General features: G+C 39.4%; 1 protein-coding gene across 6 annotated transcripts in view; it reads right to left on the reverse strand.

Moving 5' to 3' along the window:
• Window positions 1-25,369, reverse strand: part of ULK4 (unc-51 like kinase 4) — a 593,349-nt gene that overhangs the window by 385,919 nt on the left and 182,061 nt on the right. For all 6 annotated transcript variants that reach the window (XM_049099948.1, XM_049099952.1, XM_049099949.1 and 3 more), the window contains one exon: window positions 22,443-22,570. In XM_049099948.1, coding sequence (XP_048955905.1) covers window positions 22,443-22,570 — 128 coding nt within the window. The remainder of the gene's footprint in view (window positions 1-22,442; window positions 22,571-25,369) is intronic.

The following is a 25,369-nucleotide window of genomic DNA, read 5'->3' on the forward strand; positions in this document are numbered from 1 at the left end:
TTTTGGTATATAATTCTTTAATCCATCTGGAATTGGCTTTTGTATGGGGTGAGCAAAGAAAATTTTTCCCACACAGTTAACCAATTATACAGAATAAATGTTTCTTTAAAAAAAAAAAAAAAGCCTTCAAGATCAAAGTAGACTTTTTCTTCATTTTACTAATTACCATATTAATAGTAAGCTCTGAGGAAAGGGGAGGGGAAAAAAAGAAAACCTTGAAGAAAATATGATCCATCAGGAGCCACTGAAATTTCAGGCTCACAGAGCAAATCTATACAATGAGCTTACAAGACTCTTCATCCTCTGAAAGGGTTATCATTTCTAGAGACACATAAGACCCTATTTTATCACCTGTCATATTCAATATAAGTATGAAACCATTTGGAGAAATAGGTGAACAGTTTGGGGCCATCATATAATTTTCATCTGATCCTGACAGCTCATTTCACTGCCTGTCATGCTAGATAGATTTGAAAGCTGACATCATAGAAAATGTGCTGATATTTAATCCATAAAAGGCCAATGGTGATGACAGTAAGCAGGAAAAAATATCTACATAATGTAGCAAAGGTTATCATGGGCTATTTCTTTTTTGTATATTTTTTTATTGGAGTTCGATTTGCCAACATATAGTATGACACCCAGTGCTCATCCCATCAAGTGCCCCCCTTATCATGGGTTCTTGATGTGAGGTTTCCAGTTCTCAGATGGGCAGCATCTTGGTTAGTTCAGAATTCTAGCTGCTAGTGGAGTTCCAGGCGACAGGTAAGGAAGGAAGAACAATTTTGCATATAAACTCATCTCTAAGAATTTTAATACCTAACCTTTTGCATACGTTTATATTTAACCTTGCATTTTATAGACACCCTAATAGAATACCTAGGCTGCAAAGCACAAAGCAATAAATACCAACTATTTTCCATACTTTGGCTGTGTTTCTGGGAGTAACACATTCATAAACTTAATTTACAAAGTTGAAACAAAATTTGAGCTTTGACTACCTTAAAGATTCCCTTAATCCTTCAAAATCACCTGGAGCCTATTGCTAACATTTTTTTTTCTTCCTTAGATTTTAATTACAGGACTGAAACATTCTTACTATAATAAGGTTAAAATAAAAATGAATAAAAATAAGAAACAATTTCCTGAATAAAAATAACAATCTCCCTATCCCACACCCTTCCCCCTGATATAACCCACTTGGTATTATACTTCACTGGTTTTTCTTAAAACAAATTTTTATACAAATAGAAGACTTTTTGCCATTTTTATGTTTTATAAAAATAACTTCATTATATGTGGTTCTGCCCTTTCATTTTGCCACTTATCTATATATAATAAACATACCTCTGAGTTAATGAAATGAATCACTTACTTATATTATAGCTTTACCATCATTTCAATATCAATGGAGAGTAACTGTATTTCCAGACATTAACCACTAGAAACAATGCTACATTGGCACCCGCAGGCATACATCCTGAATAATTCATACTTCTATTTCTAACACCAAATGCAGGCCTGTTAGAACCAAAGTGATCTGTATTGTTAACAGTCATAGATGTTTTTAAATTACTTTCCAAAAAGTTGCACCAATTTGTATTTCCATGAGCAGTACTTAAAAGTGACTTCGGATTTCCAATTATGCCAAGATGGAGTTATGCCCCATCCCTCCCAGATCTTCCCTCTTATAACTAAAAATTCCTGGACATAATATAAAGAACAAGCATAAGATGACTTTAAAATATGCGAGTTGCCTAAAGAATAAAGAACTTGATGAACAATACAGCCGTGAGTCTCTTCAGTTTCCTTATTGCTGCTCACATATTCAGAAAAGGATGCTATAGAAGATTTCAAACCAGAACTATCCAGAAAAAGAAAAGGCCTGCTTCCTTTACCCAAAGCACCAGTAGAAAGATGGTGGCCTAAGGGCCAATTTGGTGGGGGTTTTGGAGGTTTGTTTTTTTTTGTTTGTTTGTTTGTTTGCTTATTTTTTAGAATACCTGCCCTACTTTGGCAAAACACCAACAGAAAACTGCATACAGCCCTCTCTCCCTCCTCTACAGTTTCAGTGGAGCCAGGTAGTGGACCACCCCAAGCAGCAGGTGGTCCACTCTGATTCCCCAACTGAGAGGTGTGAACAAGGCCAACAGGGAGCTAATCTTCCATCCTCTGCCTGGTAGGAGCAGACAGCAATGATCTGATCCTACCACCCAGTGCCCCACCCTGGGAATAGCATCCTTGAGATGAGCAGGCAACTGATCCTCCACCCCCTGCTCAACCAAAGCAAGCCACTCTCCAATTTCCCAGAGGATGGCATCAGCATATCTCAGCAGGAAGGTATTCTTCTCTTCCCCAACCAGCAGAAGCAGGATGCAATCTGATTCCCCCATTAGTTAGTGTCAGTGGGGTCCAATGATGAGCTGAGTGTCCATTTCTTAATAAGCAACAAGACTTAATAATAGAGTAAGGTGAAGACACAGAATCTAAGATAAATAGGCAAAATGTCCAAGACACAATCAAAAATCATTAATGGCAGTAAGAACCAGGAATAACACAACTGGAATCAAAAAGACAATCAATAGATCTAATACCAATATGAATCAGATGCCAGAATGACCTCATAAGAATTTTAAAAGTCATAATAAAAATGATTCAAATTCTCTTAAAACCAATGAAAGAACTGAAAATTTCAGGGAAAATAAAAGCTATAAAAGAAAATGTAAAATACAGAACTGAAAAATATAATAAGCAATATAAAAAAGTCACTGGATGGGCTCAATAATAGAATGCACGAGAGAGAGAACATAATCAGGGAATTACAAACAGATTAATTATATTTACAAAATCTGAAAAACTGATTTTAAAAAATACTTAAAAAAAAAAAAAAAGCAGCAGGGCTCCTAGATGGTTCAGCCAGTTAAGCACCCAACTCTTGACTTCAACTCACATCATGATCTCAGGGTTGTGAGATTGAGCCCCATGATGGATGTGGGTGGAGCCTGCCTAAGACTCTCCCTCTCCTCCTCATCTACCCCCACAAAAGAAAAAAAAAAAAAAAAGGCAGAGTCTCATGACTTGTAGAAGAATTACAAAATACTTTACACGAGGATACCTCATTTTATTGAGCTTGCAGATATTGCATTTTTCCAAATTGAAGTTTTGTGGCAAGTCTGCATAGGTCAAGTCTATCAGTACCATTTTTTCAACTGCATTTGCTCACTGATGTCTCTGTCACATTTGGGTAATTCTCATAATATTTAAACTTTTTCATATTCTTTATTATATTTGAATTCCCACAATCTCATGATAAAACTTTAGTGAATGAGGAGTTGCTTTTATGAAAGCAAACAAAGCAATTTCTTTTTTAAGATTTTATTTATTTATTAATGAGAGACACAAAGAGAGGCAGAGACATAGGCAGAGGGAGGGAGCCTGATGTAGGACTCAGTCCCAGGACCCCAGGATCACAACATGAGCCAAAGGCAGATGCTCAACCACTGAGCCACCCATGGGCCCAAACAAAGCAATTTCTTGAGATGGAAATCTATTTCTGGTAAAGATGCTATGAAGATTGTTGAAATGACAACAAAGCATTTAGAATATTACATAAACTTAGCTGATACAACAGGATTTGAGAAAACTGACTCCAATTTTGAAAGAAGTTCTACTTCGTTAAAATGCTATCAAACAAAATTACATACTACAGAGAAATCATTCATGAAAGGAAAAGTCAATCATTGAGGCAAACTTCATTGTTGGATTACTTTAGGAAATTGGTATAGCCACTGCACCCTTCAGCAACTACCACCCTGACCAGTCAGTGGCCATCAATATCAAGGTAAGACCCTCCATGAACAAAAAGGTTACAGCTTGCTGAAAGCTCAGATGATGGTTAGCATTTTTTTTTTTTGCAATAAGGTATTTTAAAATTAAGATATGTACATTGGGTTTTTTTTTCTCACAGTAATGCTATTTCACATTTTATAGACTTTTAACTTAAGACTTAAAAGTTTAAACATAACTTTTATATGCACTGGGAAATAAAAAATTAATTTGACTCACTTGATTCTAATATTGTATATATTTGCTTTATTATGAGTGGTCTGGAACTGAATGTGCAATATCTCTAAGGTCACCTATATTTGTATTCTCAGAGGAAAGAAAGAATGGAACTGAACAAGTATTTGAAGGAATAAGGCTTAGAAAATTCCCACATTTAGTAGAAGAAATATACCTACAGATTTAAGGAGCTGAACAAACTCAAAACAGAAGACACTCAAAGAAATTCACAAAGATAAATTATAATTAAACTTCTAAATCCTAAAAGACAAAGAAATTATCTTTAAAACAACCAGAGAGAACTGGCCCATTACCTATAAAGAATACCAATTATAATAACAGATATTTTCATATGAAACTATGAAGATCTGAATGAAGTGTAATATTTTGGGGGTGACTTTAAAAAACTCATCCACCAAAGTTTTAACTGCAGAGAAATATGCTTTAGGAATGCAAGAGAAATAAAGATTGCTCAGAAAAAGATAAAGTAATAGTTCCTTTATAACAAACCTATCTTTAAACAATGGGCTAAGAAAGTTCTCTAAACATAAAGGAAACTATAATATCAATCTAAGAATATCAAAAAAAGTAAAGAAGAACATCAGAATGAGTAAGTCCAGGAGTATACATAATAGTCTAGCCTATATTAAAGGCAGAGTGGCTTTACTGACACAATGAAGTAGATGTCACAGAAAATAAAACTATCAGAGACAAAGAGGAACTTAAATAACGATAAAAGCATCTATCTACCAGGAAGACATAATAACCCTAAGTATGTATGCACTAAACAATGGAGTCTCCAAATACATGTAGTAAAAATTGTTAGAGCTGAAAAGAGAAATAGACATATCCACAATTATAATGCAGACTTCATAATTCCATTTTCAGTATTGCTAGAAATAAAAACTTTAAGTACAAAATATCTAAAAAACACAACAAAATAAGAGAATCTAACAGACAGAAAGAACACTCCACCCAACGAGTAGCAGAATTCATAACCGTTTTAAGCACCCATGGAACATTCACTAAAATGCATAACTTACTAAATTATAAAATAAACCTCAAATTTTTAAGAACTGGAATCATTCAGACTATTTTCTCTGACCATAACAAAATCCAACTAGAAATCAATAACAAAATAACAACAGAAAATCTCTCAGCATGTGAAAATTAAACAACACATTTCTAAATAATCCATGGATCAAAGAGGAAGTTTTAAAGGAAGTAAAGATGCAGAGAACTGAATCAAAGAAATTTTTAAGAACAACATAAAGTATGTACAAAAGCAGCAAAAGTATTGCTGTAAAGGAGACTTATAAAACTCGATCTACATGAGAACTTTTATAGAGAAAGGTCTCAAATCAATAATCTTAGTCTCTACTTTAAGAAATGAAAAAAATAAAAGAGCAAAACAGGACCAAAACAATAAGCAGGAAAGAAAGAAATGATAAGAATCAGAGAAGTAATGACATTGAAAACAGAAAAATAATAAAGAAAACGAATGAAACAAAAAGCTAGTTACTTTTACAATAATTTCTACTACAACAGATCAAAAACAGGGCACAAATTACCAGTATCAGGAATGAAAAAGGGATATTATTACAGATCCTTCAGCAGTTAAAAAATAATGCCAGAAAAAAAACTTTATTTTCATTAATTCAACAACCTAGAAGAAATGGGCCAATTCTTTAAACACCATAAATTACCAAAACCCAACTAAGACAAAATTAATAATCTGAATGTTCCTGCAATAATTTAAAAAAAATGGATTTGGGTAAAATGCTCCAAAAATATTTAAAATGAATCTTCAGGCCTAGATGAATCCATTGGAGCAGTCTACTAAACATTTAAAGGAAACTTAACACCAATTTTATACAATCTCTTCCAGAAAATAGAGGAGGAAGGAACATATCCAACCCTCCCTTTATGAGGCCAGTATTAAATGAAAGAAAGAGAGAGGGGCAGCACCGGTGGCCCAGTGGTTTAGCGCCGTCTTCAGCCCAGGGTGTGATCCTAGAGACCTGAGATCGAGTTCCACGTCAGGCTCCCTCCATGGAGCCTGTTTCTCCCTCTGCCTGTGTCTCTGCCTCCTCCCTCTCCATCTCCCTCTCTTTCTCATGAATAAATAAATAAATTGTTTTAAAAGGGGGGGGGGACCAAGAGATGCCCCCTGGCCCACACACACACTGTCCACCCAGGAAGAGGGCAGATTTATTTTCTGATCAGGATAATGAAGATACTGTCTCCTTCTGAGGGTAAAAGTTGGGCAGGTCTGCAGCACCCCATAAAATAGGGGCTTCCTGGGCAGCCCCGGTAGAGCAGTGGTTGGCGCCGCCTGTGGCCCAGGGGTGATCCTGGAGACCCTGGATCGAGTCCCACGTCGGGCTCCCTGCATGGAGCCAGCTTCTCTCTCTGCCTCTCTCTCTCTCTCTCTGTATAAATAAATAAAATTTAAAAAAAAAATGGGGGCTTCCAAATCCTGGAGCTCCTTGGCAAAGATACAAACCACCTCCTGGTTCACACAGCATCCACCTGGTCCTGCTTGCACATTGTTCCCTCCAGCATGGAACCTGGGAGTCAAGAGGGAACCAATTCAAATATAATCCTCACGCTGACCACTGTGCCTTGGTTAATCAAGTCCTGTCTCTGACCCAGGAGTCTATGTCTTCTGCCTGCATCTATGAAAACCAGCAGGTTTACATATTAGCTTACAAGTAGGATGAAACCTTTCAGTTCTTAAAAACTATTTATTGCTAAGTAGTTATTGTAAAATAAGGAGTCCCTTGTATAAATATGCCACAATTTATTTATCCATTTACATTTAGACATTTCTGCTCTTTGAAAGGCACTCTTAAAAGATTAAACAGGCAAGTCACTGATGGAGAAACAATACTTGCAAATCACAATCTGATAAATAAATTCTATCATAAATATATTTTAAAAATAAGAAAATAACCCATTTTATAATAGAAGATATGCATAGATGGATCAACAAAGAAGATATAGAAATGGCAAACAGGTACATGAAAAGGTGCTCTAAATCATAAGTCACTAGGGAAATGCAAATAAAAACCCCAGTGAGATAGAACTACACACCCAGTTGAATGGGTAATGTTAAAAAAAAAAAAAACTAACCAATTATAAGGAATTGTTGGCAAGGATGCAGAAAAACTGGAATTTTCAAACACTGTGGGGAAAATGTAAAACGGTGCAATTACTTTGGAAAATAGCTTGTCTATTTCTTAAAAACATAAGACCAACTGGGACACCTGGGTGACTCAGTGGTTGAGCATCTGCCTTTGGCTCAGATCATGATCCTGGGGTCCTGGGATTGAGTCCCTCAGAAGGCTCCCTGCAGGGAGGATGCCTCTCCCTCTGCCTATGTCTCTGCCTCTCTCTTTCTCTCCCTCCCTCCCCCTCTCTCTAATGAATAAAAATAAAATATATTTTAAAAATCATAAGACCCAGCAATTTCACTTTTAGAAAGTTACTCGAAATGTTAAAAAGTATATCCAAAGATTTATCCAAAAATGTTCATTTTTTAAGTTAATTCATTTACGAGTTAAAGGATTACAAAATAAAGATTTCCAAAATGATAGAATTAGGATAGAATTAAAAATTCTATCATTTCTCCTATATTGATTAGCTATGAAACTTTTATAAGGAAAAACTTTGCCAAATCAACTATTTGGTTATTCTGAATGACTGTCTGTTAAATGCTAGGTAAATACTGATTTTGGCCCCCGACTGAACAATTTTCAGGATAATGGTCACCCATCCTAATAAAGGTTATTTATTATAATCATGACCTCAGGAGGAGGGGCAGGATGGCGGAAGAGTAGGGTCCCCAAGTCACCTATCCCCACCAAATTACCTAGATGACCTTCAAATCATCCTGAAAATCTACGAATGCGGCCTGAGATTTAAAGAGAGACCAGCTGGAATGCTGCAGTGAGAAGAGTTCGAGCTTCTATCAAGGTGGGAAGACGGGGAAAAAAAAATAAAGAAACAAAAGGCCTCCAAGGGGGAGGGGCCCCGCGAGGAGCCGGGCTGAGGCCGGGGCGAGTGTCCCCAGGACAGGAGAGCCCCGTCCCGGAGGAGCAGGAGCTGCACCAACCTTCCCGGGCGGAAAGGGGCTCGCAGGGAGGTGGAGCAGGACCCAGGGAGGGCGGGGATGCCCTCGGGCTCCCAGGGACACTAACAGACACTTGAGCCCCGGGAGAGTGCGCCGAGCTCCCTAAGGGCTGCAGCGCGCACGGCGGGACCCGGAGCAGCTGGGGGGGGCTCGGGGGCGGCTCCGCGGAGGGGGCTGCGGGGCGGGAGCAGCTCGGGGGGCTCGGGGGCGGCTCCGCTGAGGGGGCTGCGGGGCGGGAGCGAATCCAACAGCACAGGCGCCGGAGCACAGGGCGCCAGGACACAGCCCAGGACCCGGCCTCCCCCGGGACAGGCAGAGGCCGGGAGGGCCCAGGGCAGCGAGGACGCTCCTGCCCCGAGCTGAGCAGATCAGCGGCCCCGCCCGGAGCCTCCAGGCCCTGCAGACAGAGAGCTCCGTGATTACTGCGGGAGCTGACTCCAGGGCTGCAGAGCTGGCCCCGCCACTGCTGTTGTTCCTCCTGGGGCCTCACGGGGTAAACAGCCCCCACTGAGCCCTGCACCAGGCAGCGGGCAGAGCAGCTCCGCCAAGTGCTAACACCTGAAAATCAGCACAACAGGCCCCTCCCCCAGAAGACCAGCTAGACGGACCAGTTCCAGGGAAGTCAAGGGACTTAACGTATACAGAATCAGAAGATACTCCTCCGTGGTTTTTTTTTTTTCTTTTTGATTTCTGATTGCTTCCCCCACCCTTTTTATTTTTCACCTTTCTTTTTCTTTCTTTTTCTTCTCTTTTTTCCTTTTTTTTTCTTCCTTTTTTTTTTTTCTTTTTCTCTTTTCTTTCCTTCTCTCTTTCAACTTTTCCCAATACAACTTGTTTTTGGCCACTCTGCACTGAGCAAAATGACTAGAAGGAAAACCTCACCTCAAAAGAAAGAATCAGAAACGGTCCTCTCTCCCACAGACTTACAAAATCTGGATTACAATTCAATGTCAGAAAGCCAATTCAGAAGCACTATTATAAAGCTACTGGTGGCTCTAGAAAAAAGCATAAAGGACTCAAGAGACTTCATGACTGCAGAGTTTAGATCTAATCAAGCAGAAATCAAAACTCAATTGAATGACATGCAATCCAAACTAGAAGTCCTAACAACGAGGGTTAACGAGGTGGAGGAACGAGTGAGTGACATAGAAGACAAGTTGATGGCAAAGAGGGAAACTGAGGAAAAAGACACAAACAATTAAAAGACCATGAAGATAGATTAAGGGAAATAAACGACAGCCTGAGGAAGAAAAACCTACTTTTTTTTTTTAATTTTTATTTATTTATGATAGTCACAGAGAGAGAGAGAGAGGCAGAGACACAGGCACAGGGAGAAGCAGGCTCCATGCACCGGGAGCCTGATGTGGGATTCGATCCCGGGTCTCCAGGATCGCACCCTGGGCCAAAGGCAGGCGCCAAACCGCTGCGCCACCCAGGGATCCCGAAAAACCTACGTTTAATTGGGGTTCCCGAGGGTGCCGAAAGGGACAGAGGGCCAGAATATGTATTTGAACAAATCATAGCTGAAAACTTTCCTAATCTGGGAAGGGAAACAGGCATTCAGATCCAGGAAATAGAGAGATCCCCCCCTAAAATCAATAAAAACTGTTCAACACCTCGACATTTAATAGTTAAGCTTGCAAATTCCAAAGATAAAGAGAAGATCCTTAAAGCAGCAAGAGACAAGAAATCCCTGACTTTTATGGGGAGGAGTATTAGGGTAACAGCAGACCTCTCCACAGAGACCTGGCAGGCCAGAAAGGGCTGGCAGGATATATTCAGGGTCCTAAATGAGAAGAACATGCAACCAAGAATACTTTATCCAGCAAGGCTCTCATTCAAAATGGAAGGAGAGGTAAAGAGCTTCCAAGACAGGCAGGAACTGAAAGAATATGTGACCTCCAAACCAGCTCTGCAAGAAATTTTAACGGGGACTCTTAAAATTCCCCTTTAAGAAGAAGTCCAGTGGAACAATCCACAAAAACAAGGACTGAATAGATATCATGATGACACTAAACTCATATCTCTCAATAGTAACTCTGAACGTGAACGGGCTTAATGACCCCATCAAAAGGCTCAGGGTTTCACAGATTGGATAAAAAAGCAGGACCCATCTATCTGCTGTCTACAAGAGACTCATTTTACACAGAAGGACACCCACAGCCTGAAAATAAAAGGTTGGAGAACCATTTACCATTCGAATGGTCCCCAAAAGAAAGCAGGGGTAGCCATCCTTATATCAGATAAACTAAAATTTACCCCGAAGACTGTAGTGAGAGATGAAGAGGGACACTATCTCATACTTAAAGGATCTATCCAACAAGAGGACTTAACAATCCTCTATATATATGCCCCGAATGTGGGAGCTGCCAAATATATCAATTAACTAATAACCAAAGTGAAGAAATACTTAGATAATAATACACTTATACTTGGTGACTTCAATCTAGCGCTTTCTACACTCGATAGGTCTTCTAAGCACAACGTCTCCAAAGAAAAGAGAGCTTTAAACGATACACTGGACCAGATGGATTTCACAGATATCTACAGAACTTTACATCCAAACTCAACTGAATATACATTCTTCTCAAGTGCACATGGAACTTTCTCCAGAATAGACCACATACTGGGTCACAAATCAGGTCTGAACCGATACCAAAAGATCGGGATCATCCCCTGCATATTCTCAGACCATAATGCCTTGAAATTAGAACTAAATCACAAGAAGTTTGGAAGGACCTCAAACACATGGAGGTGAAGGACCATCCTGCTAAAAGATGAAAGGGTCAACCAGGAAATTAAGGAGGAATTAAAAAGATTCATGGAAACTAAGGAGAATTAAGATACAACCCTTCAAAATCTTTGGAATGCAGCAAAAGCAGTCCTAAGGGGGAAATAGATTGCAATACAAGCATCCATCCAAAAACTGGAAAGAACTCAAATACAAAAGCTAACCTTACACATAAAGGAGCAAGAGAAAAAACAGCAAATAGATCCTACATCCAGGAGAAGAAGAGAGTTAATAAAGATTCGAGAAGAACTCAACGAAATTGAGACCAGAAGAACTGTGGAACAGATCAACAGAACCAGGAGTTGGTTCTTTGAAAGAATTAATAAGATAGATAAACCATTAGCCAGCCTTATTAAAAAGAAGAGAGAGAAGACTCAAATTAATAAAATCATGAATGAGAAAGGAGAGATCACTACCAACACCAAGGAAATACACACGATTTTAAAAACATATTATGAACAGCTATACGCCAATAAATTAGGCAATCTAGGAGAAATGGGACGCATTCCTAGAAAGCCACAAACTACCAAAACCGGAACAGGAAGAAATAGAAAACCTGAGGAAATTGAAGCAGTCATCAAAAACCTCCCAAGACACAAAGCCAGGGCCAGATGGCTTCCCAGGGGAATTCTATCAAACGTTTAAAGAAGAAATCATACCTATTCTCCTAAAGCTGTTTGGAAAGATAGAAGGAGATGGAGTACTTCCAAATTCGTTCTATGAGGCCAGCATCACCTTAATTCCAAAACCAGACAAAGACCCCCCCAAAAAGGAGAATTATAGACCAATATCCCTGATGAACATGGATGCAAAAATTCTCAACAAGATACTAGCCAATAGGATCCAACAATACATTAAGAAAATTATTCACCATGACCAAGTAGGATTTATCCCCGGGACACAAGGCTGGTTCAACACTCGTAAAACAATCAATGTGATTCATCATATCAGCAAGAACCAAGAACCATATGATCCTCTGATTAGATGCAGAGAAAGCATTTGACAAAATACAGCATCCATTTCTGATCAAAACTCTTCAGAGTGTAGGGATAGAGGGAACATTCCTCGACATCTTAAAAGCCATCTACAAAAAGCCCACAGCAAATATCATTCTCAATGGGGAAGCACTGGGAGCCTTTCCCCTAAGATCAGGAACAAGACAGGGATGTCCACTCTCACCACTGCTATTCAACATAGTACTGGAAGTCCTAGCCTCAGCAATCAGACAACAAAAAGACATTAAAGGCATTCAAATTGGCAAAGAAGAAGTCAAACTCTCCCTCTTCGCCTATGATATGATACTCTACATAGAAAACCCAAAAGCCTCCACCCCATGATTGCTAGAACTCATACAGCAAATTGGTAGCGTGGCAGGATACAAAATCAATGCCCAGAAGTCAGTGGCATTTCTATACACTAACAATATGACTGAAGAAAGAGAAATTAAGGAGTCAATCCCATTTACAATTGCACCCAAAAGCATAAGATACCTAGGAATAAACCTCACCAAAGAGGTAAAGGATCTATACCCTAAAAACTATAGAATACTTCTGAAAGAAATTGAGGAAGACACAAAGAGATGGAAAAATATTCCATGCTCATGGATTGGCAGAATTAATATTGTGAAAATGTCAATGTTACCCAGGGCAATTTACACGTTTAATGCAATCCCTATCAAAATACCATGGACTTTCTTCAGAGAGTTAGAACAAATTATTTTAAGATTTGTGTGGAATCAGAAAAGATCCCGAATAGCCAGGGGAATTTTAAAAAAGAAAACCATATCTGGGGGCATCACAATGCCAGATTTCAGGTTGTACTACAAAGCTGTGGTCATCAAGACAGTGTGATACTGGCACAAAACAGACACATAGATCAATGGAACAGAATAGAGAACCCAGAAGTGGACCCTGAACTTTATGGTCAACTAATATTCGATAAAGGAGGAAAGACTATCCACTGGAAGAAAGACAGTCTCTTCAATAAATGGTGCTGGGATAATTGGACATCCACATGCAGAAGAATGAAACTAGACCACTCTCTTGCACCATACACAAAAATAAACTCAAAATGGATGAAAGATCTAAATGTGAGACAAGATTCCATCAAAATCCTAGAGGAGAACACAGGCAACACCCTTTTTGAACTCGGCCACAGTAACTTCTTGCAAGATACATCCACGAAGGCAAAAGAAACAAAAGCAAAAATGAACTATTGGGACTTCATCAAGATAAGAAGCTTTTGCACAGCAAAGGATACAGTCAACAAAACTCAAAGACAACCTACAGAATGGGAGAAGATATTTGCAAATGACGTATCAGACAAAGGGCTAGTTTCCAAGATCTATAAAGAACTTCTTAAACTCAACACCAAAGAAACAAACAATCCAATCATGAGATGGGCAAAAGACATGAAGAGAAATCTCACAGAGGAAGACATAGACATGGCCAACACGCACATGAGAAAATGCTCTGCATCACTTGCCATCAGGGAAATACAAATCAAAACCACAATGAGATACCACCTCACACCAGTGAGAAAGGGGAAAATTAACAAGGCAGGAAACCACAAATGTTGGAGAGGATGCGGAGAAAAGGGAACCCTCTTACACTGTTGGTGGGAATGTGAACTGGTACAGCCACTCTGGAAAACTGTGTGGAGGTTCCTCAAAGAGTTAAAAATAGGCCTGTCCTACAACCCAGCAATTACACTGTTGGGGATTTACCCCAAAGATACAGATGCAATGAAACGCCGGGACACCTGCACCCCGATGTTTCTAGCAGCAATGGCCACAATAGCCAAACTGTGGAAGGAGCCTGGGTTTCCATCGAAAGATGAATGGATAAAGAAGCTGTGGTCTATGTATACAATGGAATATTCCTCAGCCATTAGAAACGACAAATACCCACCATTTGCTTCAACGTGGATAGAACTGGAGGGTACTATGCTGAGTGAAGTAAGTCAATCGGAGAAGGACAAACATTATATGGTCTCATTCATTTGGGGAATATAAAAAATAATGAAAGGGAATCAAGGGGAAAGGAGAGAAAATGAGTGGGAAATATCAGAGAGGGAGACAGAACATAAAGACTCCTAACTCTGGGAAACGAACTAGGGGTGGTAGAAGGGGAGTAGGGTGGGGGTGAGGGTGAATGAGTGACGGGCACTGAGGGGGGCACTTGACGGGATGAGCACTGGTGTTATTCTGTATGTTGGTAAATTGAACACCAATAAAAAATAAATTTATAAAAAAAAAATCATGACCTCAAAAAATTTTTTACATTAGTATTTTAATATATTGCAATGATTATTCTTTTTAATGCTCAAAATGCCATATTGGCCCAAGAGAATGTCGTTCAAGTTGGATCTTATGTTCTTTTGACATGACCTCAAGCAGTTTTTAATAATTTTCTTGCTTTCAGGAATGACATGTCCTGGGCTCTATTTTGCTTATCTCCTGCATGAATGTAAAGCTGTGCCAAATACAGAGGCCATTTGCAAAAAAGGCTTGGTTCCTTCTAGTGGAAAACAGCATTTTAGGGATTAAAATTTGTGATGGATTTTTAGTAGATATAAAACTATAAAATAAGTAATTTCTTTCAAAAGAGACTAAATCAGTGACATCTGGGTGGCTCAGTGGTTGAGCATCCACCTTTGGCTCAGGTTGTGATCCTAGGCTTCCTGGGTCCCCTTAGGGAGCCCTTATCCCTCTCCCTCTGCCAATGTCTCCGCCTCTCTCTCTCTGTCTTTCATGAATAAAGTCTTAATAAGAGAGAGAAAGATAGAGAAAGAGAGAGAGAGAGAGAGAGAGAGACTAAATCAAATAAACAAAACAAAAATTTTAAAAAACTAAATCATGAGTTCATCCTGATAATTTTGATTTAAATTAAGGATGATAGGATTTTACTTTTTATTTCATAATTGTATGTTTTCTTTTATGATGAAAATCTTGGTTCCTGTTACAACTGGCATAATTATTAGCTTTCTCTTCCTGTACATGTATGTATATGCAGTAGTTTCAAGCCAGCAATATAATTATTAACACCAACAACAAGAACAAAATACAGCTGAAAGTTTCATAATGGGGTTTTGTGGTCCCTAAAATATATACCAATGGAAATACACTACCAAGTATTTTGATTTAAAAACACGTTTACATCTCTTCTCTGGGGAATTATACCGTAAAGTTATTTTTCCATTTTTACACACTAATTTCTTTTTATCATTTTTATTTTTATTCATGTACATTTACATGGTTTTTAAGTCTAATTCATAGGGATGCCTGGGTGGCTCAGTAGTTAAGCATCTACCTTTGGCCCAGGGCGTGATCCTGGAGTCCTAGAACCAAGTCCCACATGGGGCTCCCTGTATGGGGCCTGCTTCTCTCTCTGCCCATGTCTCTGCCTCTCATGAATAAATAAATACAATCTTTAAAATCAATCATCAAAGTCATAAACCAATTATATTCAGAGAAGAGCTTTCATCCCTACCCTTTCTCCCTATTCTCTTCCTCTATAAATTGTCATTTTTTCTTAATTTTTCATTTATCTTTCCATTCTCTTTTTGAAAATATTAGTAAATACATGTATCTTTTCTGTTCTCACCCCCTTTCTTATAAGTACTGTTCTGCACCTTGCTTATTTTCGGGATAATAATATATCTTGGGGACCACTCCATGGTTGTGCGTGTATCTAGTTCCTCCTGGTCCCTTTTCCATAGCTGCCAAGTCCTCCGTTATGGGAATTGTTGTTGGCAGAATCCTAAAGATGTGCCTCTCCCAAGATTCCCACCCCTCTGGCATCAGACACTAATGTAGATACTAGGGTGGAGAGAATTTGAAGAAGTAATTAAAATCCCAATTCAATTAAGCTAAAAATACAGATTATCTCTATGCATCTAACCCAATCAGGTGAAACCAGTAAAAGCAGAGTTTTTTATGGCTGGTGGCAGAAGAGGGAGGTCAGAGACATTGAGGAGGATGGAAGGGATTCAAGGAATAAGTAGCCTTCCTGCTGGCATCCAGGGGGGAAAGGAGACAGCTCTGCTGTGAACTGCTGATAGAGAGAAAGGTCGGTCTCTAGAAGCTTAGTGCGATCCCCAGCCAAAAGCCATGAAGGAGACAGGGACTTCAGTCCTACTGCTGCAAGGAAATAAATTCCACCAACAATTAGTGAGCTTGGAAGAGGACCCTGAGCCTCGGATGAAGATTGCAGCAGCAGCCAACACCTTCCCTTCAAGCTTGTGAGACATGAGCAGAGAGTCTCACTACCCAGAGCCCTGACTCTTGACCCAGGGAAACTACTGGATTAATTATGTGCATTGTCTCAAACCATGGAGTTTGCAGTAATTTGTTACAGCAGAAATAGAAAACGGAAGGAAGGAAGGAAGGAAGGAAGGAAGGAAGGAAGGAAGGAAGGAAGGAAGGAAGGAAAGGAAGGAAAGGAAGGAAAGGAAGGAAGGAAGGAAGGAAAGGAAGGAAAGGAAGGAAAGGAAGGAAAGGAAGGAAAGGAAGGAAAGGAAGGAAAGGAAGGAAAGGAAGGAAAGGAAGGAAAGGAAGGAAAGGAAGGAAAGGAAGGAAAGGAAGGAAAGGAAGGAAAGGAAGGAAAGGAAGGAAAGGAAAGGAAGGAAAGGAAAGGAAGGAAGGAAAGGAAGGAAGAAAGAAGGAAAGGAAGGAAAGGAAGAAAGAAAGAAAGAAAGAAAACTAACACAAGGTTGCCCACAGTTCTCTAGCCAATCTCCTGCTTCTGCATATTTGCATTGTTTATAATCTTCTGCCGTAACAAGCAATGCTTAGTGGATATGTCACTTCACTTCTTTGCTAATAACAGATCTTTGCACGTTCTATCCTAGAAGTGAGATGGCTGGGCAAAAGGTGAAAACATGTAATTTTTCTAAATATTGTCAAATTCCTCTTCAGAGTAGCTACTATACTTTATATTCCCACCAGCAACGTATGACAAGGCCAGTTTCCCCATGTCCTCACCAAGAGAATATGTTTTCAGACCCTGCCCATGCACTGAGCCAGAAATGCTATCTCTGCTGGTTTCCCTTAGAATAAGTAGTGAAGTGCATTCCTCTTACAAGGAAGCTTTCACATCTACTCATAGGTTTAAAGGTCCTCCTCATTCCCCTCTCCATGAAGTGTCTGTTCATAATCTTATTCTGTTTCTGCCACATCCCTTTTATCTGTTGACGAGTTTTGGCTTCTACATCCCATGTTAGAGGCTTCCCTTAAATATCTGGTGATTCTTGAGGCCCATTTATATTTTTAAATGATGCACTGAAGGGAGGTGTGTGTACAGGAGTAGGCCACTCCAAGAATGTCCGGCAAGGTGTCACTAGCTGCAGAAGGGGACATCCAAATGGCAGCCCCTATGGTACTTTTATTGGGTTTTGGTCAGCTTCCCAGAGATGAATCTCCAAATTCTGGCCAACAGTACATAGCCAGGCTGCTAACAATCTGCAAGTGCAGTAGGATAGGGGGTGGAAGTCCTCACCCTTCAGAGTATGTAGACTTGCGTACAAACCTCAGATTTCTCACAAGGCACCTCATCTCCCTCTTATCTATATGTGGAAATACCCAAATTGGCAGCGTTTCCAGTTCACACGATCCAGAATGCATTTTCAAGTCTCCCACTATGGCAGAAGAGGTGGAGTCTCCTGACTATTTGTGTTGGAGGAGGAAGGTGGGAATCAACTCTTCATGCAGGTTCCCTATCAATCCTGTCTTGAGTCTCCCCTCCTCACCACCGCCATCAAAGGTAGCAGGCACCCCTAAATTCCCAACCTTTCCAGAATTCTGTCACACAGTCATCAGGTCTCCTCACAGCTTTCCCCTTGCAGACAAAAAGGGATGTCAGCAATCTCCATTCTGCTAAATGAGCAAGCATTTACCCACCAGCTTTCCAGCTTCCAAAATACAAAGATGAGGTGACAGCGCTCATCAGCTTTAGCCATCTTTCCCTTTGCCTTTATAGTTTTGTGACTTTCTCACTCCTTTACTCACAGGTCTGTACAGGATCACAAGAGGACATGTCCAAGCAGAAGACAATTGCTAACATTTCTTCATTTAGAAATCTTCCATCAGTTCCTTTCCTCCCCCTGGCATTCGGGGCATGTGAGGGGTCCTAGAACCATACTCCATCTTTCCTATTGTTTTCACATGGACTGTCCAGGTCTCTGCCATAAGTTCTGTGTGGTAGGTGTGAACTTTCATACTGCCTTTCAAAGCACTAACACCATCCTCAGCAGAGGCCATGCTCTTTTTCTTCCTCTGCTGAATTTCAAAATACTTCCTCTCCATAGTTTCCATTACTTCTTAAAATTCTGTCCATCCCATCTGTTCTGCCCCAGTAAGAGCTGCCTGTTCTTCTTTCTCCTCCTCCATCCAGTACCATGTCTCTTTCAATGGACTATGACAAATCTGCTTACTCATGACTTTACCTACTCAGTACTGGACCAGGACAGGTTGTGGCAAAGAAGCAGGTGGTGAGACAGAGCTGTTCTCTTCAAGTGCAAAGAAATGAGGTCATCTGCCTGCAGCTTCACTGACCAGGGGCAGACTGCCCCCCTTTCAGTCTTGCTCCTGACCTCCTGGAAACAGGCATGCTGGCCCCATCAACCACATCCAGAAAGCATCTGCATCTAAGATCCTGCAGAAGTCCCAAGGTCTGCTATTCACCAAGGTTTGGAGGATAGCAAGTCAACTCTGCCACACAGCATGGGGAGAGTGGAGCCTGTCCTTACTTCTCCAGCAAGGCTAGGCCTCATCTTCCAGGCTCCTACTCTACATGCATTCTACTCACTGTATTGCTCCAGAGAGATACCACAGTAGAAGTTAGAGCCAGGGTATGCTTTCAGGCCACCATTTTCCCACCACTGCTAAAGTTTCTAAATATTCGTTCAGACACACAGATATCACAGCAATTTCCTAGGAGGACCAAAGATTTTATATCCAAGCTTTGATGGTCTGAATGGTTTAGTTCTTTCCCGTTTCTGCAGTTGGAGTTAAGAGGGGTATTTGAGACAGGATGATCAGAGTGGCTCTCAGAAGAAGAGACCCTTAAACTGACCAGAAACCTGAATGACCTGAGGAAGCCAGCCATGAAAACACCTGGGAGGATGAGCATTACAGGTACAAGGAACAGTACTTGGGAAAGGCTCTGAAGTGAGTCTAGTAGGCTTACTGTGTTCAAAAAGCAATAAGAAAAACTATGTGGATGGAATGGAGTGAAAGTCAAGAGTCATAGAAGACAGGCTAAAAGTGGGCAGAAGCTAGGTGAAGTAAGGAAGAGGAGGCCATGGTAAAGAGGAAGCCTATCATTTCAACATGACAGGATGTTTTAGAAGAGTCTGAGTGGGGAAGAAACAAAAGCTGATCGACACTGTGTAAGAGATTCTCTAGTTGCTACATGGAGACCAAACTATGAGTCCAAGAAATGATGTAAAAACATCTGTTGAGAAAACTATATTATTTGTCCTGGTGAAAATAATGGTAGATACACAGAGTAGAGGCAGCAAAGCGAATGGAGAGAAGCCTTTACAAACAGACAAGAACAACTTCTGCTTCCATTTCTAATAGACTAATGGACAGGATACATGCTCCCATTTGAAACAACTGTAAAATATATCATCAAGACAGTATGGCACTGGCATAAAAACAGACACACAGATCAATGGAACAGCATAGAGAATCCAGAAACGGACCCTCAAAACTCTATGGTCAATTATTCTTCAACAAAGCAGGAGAGAATATCCAATAGGAAAAGACAGTCTCTTAAACACATGGTGTTAGGAAAATTGGACAGCCACATGTAAAAGAGCAGAACTGGACTGCTTTCTTACACCATATGCAAAAATAAACTCAAACTGAACAAAAGACCTAAATGGGAGACAGGAACCCTCAAAATCCTAAAGGAGAACACAGGCAACAACCTCTTTGAACTCAGCCACAGCAACTTCTTGCTAGACACATCTCCCAAGGCAAGGGAAACAAAAGTAAAAAATGAATTCTTGAGACTTCATCAGGGTAAAAAGCTTTTGCACACCAAAGGACACAGTGTAATATTGAAGTTTTTAAATTTCAATTTTAAAACTAAAAAACAACCTATGGAATGGGAAAAGATATTTGCAAATGTCTTATCAGATAATGGTCTAGTATCCAAAATCTATAAAGAACTTACCAAACTCAACACCCAGAAAGCAAACAATCCAATTAAGAAATGGGCAGAAGGCATGAACAGACGTTTCTCCAAAGAAGACCTACACATGGCCAACAGACACATGAAAAAATGCTCAACATCCCTCAGCATCAGGGAAATACAAATAAAAATGACATAGAGATACACCTCACACCTGTCAAATGGCTAAAATGAACAACTCAGAAAACAACAGATGTTGACAAGGATGTGGAGAAAGGGAACACTCTTATGCTGTTGGTGGAAATGTAAGCTGGTACAGCCAGTCTGGAAGACAATGTGGAGGTTCCTCAGAAAGTTAAAAATAGAGCTACCCTATGACCCAGCAATTTCTCTACTGGGCATTTACCCCAAAGTTATAGATGTAGTGATTCAAAGGTACACATGTACCCCAATGTTCATAGCAGCAACATCCACAAGAGCCAAACTATGGCAAGAGCCCAGATGTCCATCAACAGATGAATGGATAAAGAAAACATGGTGTCTATATACAATGGAATATTACTCAACCATCAAAAAAGAATGAAATCTTGCCATTTGCAACAATGTGGGTGGAACTAGAGGGCATTATGCTAAGTGAAATAAGTCAGAGACACAAATATCATATGATTTCACTTATATGTAGAATTTAAGAAACAAAACACATGAACATAGGGGAAGGGAAGGAAAAATGAAGTAAGAAGAAAACAGAGATGGAGACAAATCATCAGAGACTCTTAAATCTGGGAAACAAACTGAAGGTTGCTAGAGGGGAGGGTGGGGAGGGGGGATGAATTAGCTGATGGGCACTACGGAGAGCACTTTAAGTAATGAGCACTGGGTGTTGTATGCAACTGATAAAACACTAAATTTTACCCCTGAAACTAATAACACACTATATGTTAACTAAATAGAATTTAAATAAAAAGCTAAAAAAACACAACTACAAAATACATGAAACATCAGTTTTCAAGACACTGGATATAAAACAAAGCTCGACAATGATCCCTAAGATGTGAAAAGAAAGAAGGCTCTGTAGGAGCTTCTATATACCCTTCACTTAGTTCTGATTAGCCTGTGACATAACGACATGCTAAAAGGCAAAAATCAAGGAAGAATCTAATAGAATCCCACAAATGCCTTCCAAGTAATGAATATGTTCAACTAAGATCACACGCTCATGAACTAATATTGGTATATGACAGTACCTATCTATAAGAAAAGACATTTTCAAAGATCAGATACACAAAATTAAGCTAGGAATCAGCACTGACATAGACATTTACAACTGATTTGATGAGGATGACACAAATTTTGACCCCTATTTAAGCAAAATGTTATCTCTCCCTCAGAAAAAAAAAATTCTGTTCTTCTCATTTTCAGACCTGTATTACCAAAAAAAAAAAAAAAGTCCTCATTTATTAGTATATTTTTACTATGGTCATTTTAAAACTCTGTATGTTTGTTTTCTCTCTTTATAGAAGCACATTCATCAATAAAAAAATTGTGGAAATTTGTTTTTTTCTTGGTTACACATGTATAAACAGCCACATTTTGCCTCTTAACCCATAAATCCTAAAATATTCACTCTCTATTTACAGGAAAAAGTCTTCCAATCTGTAATCTAGATAATCTCAGCAATTCTAGGGTCTCCTCAGTATTCTTCAATAAGTAAAAAACTAGATCAAGAGACAGTCAACCATATACTCAAGGCTCCTCTGGGTTGTAATTTCACATGGACCAGACAGTCCAGATGTTAATCAAAAGCACCAGAGCATGAAGAGAATCTGTGGTGTGTCAGACAGCTTCTCCTTTTAGAGAAGGTAGGTGGAACCCACGGAGAGTGAAACCTTCCCAACCTACAACCAGTCCAGAAACTTCTCCCTGCTTCTTCCTCTACACTTCACTAGACTGTTCTGCTGGGCTTCTAGCTGCTCATTCCAGAATCTTACAAAAGTGAAAACTATGGCCAAACCACCAGTCAAGAATGCCTCCCAAATGCCTCCCAAAGAATGCAAACCAGAACTTTAATACCCTGCCTTGGACTGTCATCAGATCTAGGGACCTCTGGCTATTTCCCACTACCCTGCTTCAGCTCCAGAAGTCTTCTCCAGGTCCTCAGTACTTCTCAGCTGAGGTTTTATGTGGAAAATTAAACCCTTAGAAAAGTCTAGGGGAAAAAATTTCAATGTTAGGTACACAGAAGCCAAGAAATACTACTAATAAAACAGGTTCCAAACTGATGTTATTGATGAAATCATATCAGAGAAAATCATACCTTGCTTGGCAGCTGAGCAGCAACATCTCGTGGTTATGAATCAAAATATATAAAAGAACCAGGAAGGCTTTTGCTCTAATGGAAGTTGAGGGGCTGTCAAGTAAACGGATAATTGTAGAGACAAAATCCTGTAAGATATGAAAATATATTTTGAGAAAACATGAAATGAATAGAGCAGTCAACTATCAGGGTTAGTCGTGTATAATAACTACACAGGTAGCAAAAAAAAATAATAATACCAGATACTGTCTTTGCATTCTTAATTTGTGCCAGACTCTATACTAAAATTTAGTATGTATTATCTCACTTAAACCTGAAAACTAGCTGTAACAAGTGGACAATATTATCTCACTTTTTTAAAAGATTTTATTCATCCATTTGAGAGAAAGAGCACATGAACGGGGGCAGGGGTGGGTATAGAGGGAGAAGGAGAAGCAGACTTCTTGCTGAGCAGGGAACCTGATGAAGAGCTTGATCCCAGAACCCCAGGATTACAACCTGAGCCGAAGGCAGATGTTTAATCAGCTGAGCCACACAGGAGCCCCAATATTATTACTATTTTGAAAAGTTAACCAATTCAAAAAGTTGGACTGAAATCAAGGTCAGTGGAACAACAAAGCCTGCTTCTTAACCACTCAACAACCTAACCCACTAACAACCTATTGTCACAATTAAAATGTGACAATAAATAACTGGAACTGGAAGTAACAACTGCATGTACACATGAACCTCTGCACAAACCTGTGTATTATACAGAAAACACGTCTCTAGTTTACACATCTAAGGTCTACTGATATAAGAATACTCAATATGACTTAAAAGAAAAACCTATATTTCTATAACGTTCTTTAACTAGAGGCATAATACAACACAGAGGAATGCATAATAAGATTAGCATTATGTTCCCTTCTAACAGACTGGACATTGTTTCAGGTGCCTATTGATATGCAAAAAGGAAATGCAACACATACACATACACACACAGAGTCAATGAATGTAAGCAGGCAGGAATAGACAACTGTATTGTTAGCAAGATAGCTACAGAGAGCAAGAGTAGAAGTTCTCAACAGTCCTTAAGAGAAGCAAGCACCGAAGAGTGACACAGTTATGTTCAAGGCAAATGTAAGCAGTTCAAATTTTTGGCCACGTCACAGTCCTTTTACACTGGGTGCTAAGTTGCCAAACAGGAAGAATTTACATCATCAGGCATATGCTTTTTATTAAGGATGGAGATATATCTATATACATCCATTTATGCAGGAGTCTCATCTAGTTCCTGGAACTAAATTATCAAGCTAATTCATCACCTGGATTTTAAAAAATGAATCAACACTACAGGATCTTTGAGTAATAGATCTGTTTCCACCTTTCCAGTACGTAGACAGTAGAAACCCATTTCTCCACAATCAATTCCCATTCTAATTTATACCCTGGACCCAAGGACCATGATGATTACAAATCTGTTTCCCACACTAACACCAACCACCACACATACAAAGATGTAATTACAAAACCACTCAAAGATCCGCTAGCCTTAGACTGAGAAACTTTTCTGATTACAGAAAACTACAAAGTCATGATAACCGACTGCAATTCAAGATCTGGCAACTTTGTGTCACATAAAAGAACATTACCAGGACAATTGCAAAACCTGAATAAGGTCTGTAGAGTAATTACTAATGTTAAATAAATGTTAGCTTTTTAAACCCATGGCTTTTTTCGGGAATATTCAGTGAAGTAATTATAAGTAAAGGGGCATATAAAAAAAAAAAAAAGTAAAGGGGCATCAGGTCTGCAAACTCTTCTCAAATTGGACACACACACACCATAAAAGAAAGACACTATAAATCAACCATGGTAAAATGCAACATTTGCTAAATGTGAGTGAAGGGGTATATTGCAAGCCTTTCAACTGCATGTCCAACACTCAACTCAGAACCTACCCTATATATATATGATACTCACCCTCTGAGGATCATCAGTTTAAGACCAAACTTAAAAAACCTGAGCACCTTCCTCGACTCCTCCCTCCTCCCATGTCCAATTGATCCCCAATTACTGTGAAAGTAATATCCCACTAATGTTGCCTTATATTTAAAAGCACCATTATACTTTTCCCAGAATTACTATAACATGTTTTAGCTCACTTTGCTTTCTTCTATCTATCCCACAAGTCATAGCCACAGTGATCTTCTCCAACAGCAAAGAAGATTATGTTATTCACCTACCAAATATTCTCAGTAGTTGCTGCAACCCCTGAAATGAACCCTTATCATGACTTACAAGACCCTTCATGATCTGGCTATTTATTATCTTTCCAAAATCACTTATCATACCACCACTCCTCTATATAGCCCCCAACACTCACCCTGAAAAAATAAACCAAGAAAATAGAAAATACTGAACGCAGGAAAGAGATAAAGGGAATCATGTTCCAGATGATAGCTATAACCAAGTACAGAGAGAGCCTAACCATAATGGAGTTGGTCAGAAGACTCCAGCAGAGAACTCTTTTATGAGAAAAAAATGAACAGAATACCTGATGCATTGGAATACAATCTAAAAACAGACAGTAATGTAATTAAAGTCTGCTGAATTTTGAGCTAACCAAAATTGAGTCCAACAATACATAAAAAGTATTTTAAAAAGATCACCATCAAGTAGAGTTTATTGCAGAAATCCAAGACTGGTTCAATATTGACCAATGTAATTCAGCAGATTAAATAAAAAAAACACATGATCATATTAATAGATAATGAAAAAGCATTTGACAAAATCCAACATCCATTCATGATTAAAACCCACCAAAGGATAGAAGGGAACTTCCAACTATAAAAGACTATCTAGAGAAAAATTGCAGCTAACATCATACTATAGGGAAACATTTGATGCTTCCCCAGTAAGACTGGGAATTAAACAAGCATGTC

This window comes from Canis lupus, chromosome 23, assembly GCF_003254725.2.
Source record: "Canis lupus dingo isolate Sandy chromosome 23, ASM325472v2, whole genome shotgun sequence".
In the NCBI taxonomy this organism is placed as follows: Eukaryota; Metazoa; Chordata; class Mammalia; order Carnivora; family Canidae; genus Canis; species Canis lupus.